Raw genomic sequence first — 2,621 nt, 5'->3', positions numbered from 1 at the left:
CAGCCGGGGCTCGGCCGGCTCGGGGCGCCGCCGCTGCGCTGCGCGCCTGTAAGCGCCGCCACAGTCGCCGCGGCCGCCACGAACTTAACTTTTCCCGGAGCGGGTCGCAACGTGGCGGCTCCCTCCGCAGCAATTCGGCCCGCGTGGTCTTCGCGCCACCACCTCGGTGGGCTCTGGCTCGGCGTGCTGTCCGCAGGCGGTGGCCGAACTCTCCGCTCGGGTGCCGGGTCCCTCTGCATCACGACTCGGACGGGGCAGGGCTGAGCGATCTGCCGCGCACCGAGGGACCCCGGCTTTGCAGTTGGACGCAAAAGCTTATTTCCCCCCGAGTTCCCACAGCTTTGAGAAGCTCTAAATTTATGGGGGCCCGGCAGAACATCATCGCCCAGTTTCTCAGGGAATTTGAGAGTAGGGACATTCAATGTGAGGGTACTGTCTGAGCGTTCCCTATTTCAGGCGCCCAAACTAATGACCTAGGGTTTGCAAGTGGCTGCACGTTGGGTAGGAAGAAGGAAGGGTGGCTTACCAGAATTTCGAAGCTTCTTGTTCTTTGTCACAGCTAAGATGACCATGGAGTTGCCGATCAGGTTTACGACCATGGTGATAACCATTGCGCAGAACATAGAGATGATTAAAGCTGGAGGGTAGTCTGGCTGTGGCAGCTTGCAGCCAATGCAGCCATATGGGGTGGGAACCGCTAGGGTACGCCCCATGTTGCTGCCGGAGACCCGTAGGCTCTCCCAGCCAGTCCGGAGAGCGAACACCGGCTCTGTCACCAGGAGCTTCTGGAGAACGCTGCGTCCTCTCCGAGGAGCAGAGCCCGAATGACAGCAACCCGCCCCTCTCCGATGAGCTTTTAAAGCCTCAAGAGGTGGCTAGCCCCACCCCAAATCCCTCCCCCCGACCAATCAGAGCTCCCCAAACACCCCCGCTTTGGTTTCCAACTCTTGTTGGACAAATCCACAAAGAGGTGTCATCTTGCTTCCGACTGCCTTGTTTGTGCTTCCCCTCGAGCCGCCCCCGCCATCCCTTAGGTACCTTGCTTCGTGACAAGCTCAGATTCCACCTCCCCGCCCTAGCCACTGCAGTTCCGTTTCTAGCAAGTTCTTCTCCTTTCCTTTACAACGCAAACACTTAGCCAAGGAATGTAAAATGCAGAACACGGGCATGGGGTCTCTCTCGAGGTCTATTTCCAACTCAAGCCAGTCGGTAGCCCCTAGCAGAGTGTCAGAGAATGCCAGCGGCCTTTGAACCCTAGATATGTGCTGCTACAGTCTCGTTGAAAGGTTCATCCCACTCCAGGTGCTTTTGCCCGTTCAGAGCCTTTTGCACTTCCTGGGAAGCAGGGCACAGCTGCCCAGAGCCTCCACTCAGTCTGGGTGCCCAGTCTCTAACGAACTTATCTCTGCTAGTGGCTGGTTGGCTCCCTTAACGGCTGCGAGCAATAGTTCAATCAATCAAGGGCTTCTACTTTCCCTAAGGAGGTGTCCCCTGCGCTGGGGTCTGGGAGCAGGGAGTGAGTCTGCGCTCGGGTGCTATGGGAGGTAGCTGGTGGCTATTCATCCCCAACTTTGGGGTAAGCGAGAGCAGGGGCTGATCCCCTTTCCCGCTGCTGGGCGCTGTGACTGCGGGAGCTCAGAGGCTCCTTTGAGAAAAAGTAACGCAGGCGACAGGTTCGGCTCTTGTCCTCTCTAGAGGTGCTCCCCACGCTCGACCCGGTAGCGCAGGGCTCTCGGGCAGGCGCGGGGAGCCGTGACGGCGGGGGGGACGGTAGCCGAGGTGTCGGGCACTGCAGCCCAGAAGACAGCGGCAGACCAGCACCTCCGCCCAGGCCCGTAACTCACGCCGGTCCTTCTCTCTTGCCACCCCCTGCCAGGGCTCCCCTGCCAGGGGTTTCCACCCCATTCGTTCGGCCCGTCCCCGTCCCTGTAAATCTCCCTCCGGGGACAGCACGGTCCCCGGCGTGCGCCCGGGCTCGCGAAGTGCGCGGGCCCTGAAAATCGGGACGGCTGGGGCGCAAACTGCCCGGGCGCGATTCTGTACTCGCGCCCTCCACCACCTTGGTCGCGGGAATGGATTTCTGCCCCTGCTCAAAGTTGCGGCTCCCGCGGAGCAGCTGCGCAGTAAATGTCCGTGAAACTTGTCCCAGGCCAGCGTTCTTGCTGCAGTTGGGGCGAGGGGGCGGGTTGCACTGTACCCGAGCACCGCCGTCCGGACGCCGCAGCCCCCTCCTACCTGGGAAGGGGGTCCGACACAGGGCTGTGGGCGGGGGATGGGGGAGGGTTCCGCAGTGGACCACGACGTTCAGGGACCTTTAACGGAAACCCAGACCGGGCTGAAAACAGGATTGCACGCACTTTCTCTCGCTGAAAAGCCCAGAGTGGGAATGTCTGAAGATGAATCCCCCCAACCCACCCCCTGAGTTTGCTACTGAGAAGGGAATCCGCACGAATGACAATGTCCGGCTTTGAGCCTTTTCACATTCACTATCTCACTGCCGAGGGCTGGCCGGCTGGAACCTGGAAGGCTTACTCTCCTGGCTGGACTTAGCCAGATTTACCCATAAACGCAGCTAGAGAACTGGCTCGCGCCCTGTAAGGGAGGCTAGCGGCCAAAAGCCC

The 2,621-nt window shown here is 60.5% G+C and overlaps 1 protein-coding gene across 1 annotated transcript in view; it reads right to left on the bottom strand.

The window, feature by feature from the left end:
• GPR50 (G protein-coupled receptor 50) overlaps positions 1 to 713 on the bottom strand; it is a 4,528-nt gene extending 3,815 nt beyond the window's left edge. The window contains exon 1 of the mRNA XM_029929458.1: positions 527 to 713. Coding sequence (XP_029785318.1) covers positions 527 to 713 — 187 coding nt within the window. The remainder of the gene's footprint in view (positions 1 to 526) is intronic.
• Positions 714 to 2,621: the final 1,908 nt, after the last annotated feature.

Source organism: Suricata suricatta, chromosome X (genome assembly GCF_006229205.1).
Source record: "Suricata suricatta isolate VVHF042 chromosome X, meerkat_22Aug2017_6uvM2_HiC, whole genome shotgun sequence".
Taxonomy (NCBI): Eukaryota; Metazoa; Chordata; class Mammalia; order Carnivora; family Herpestidae; genus Suricata; species Suricata suricatta.
Note: the sequence above shows the minus strand (reverse complement) of the source record. Positions and strands in the feature narration are given on the sequence as shown.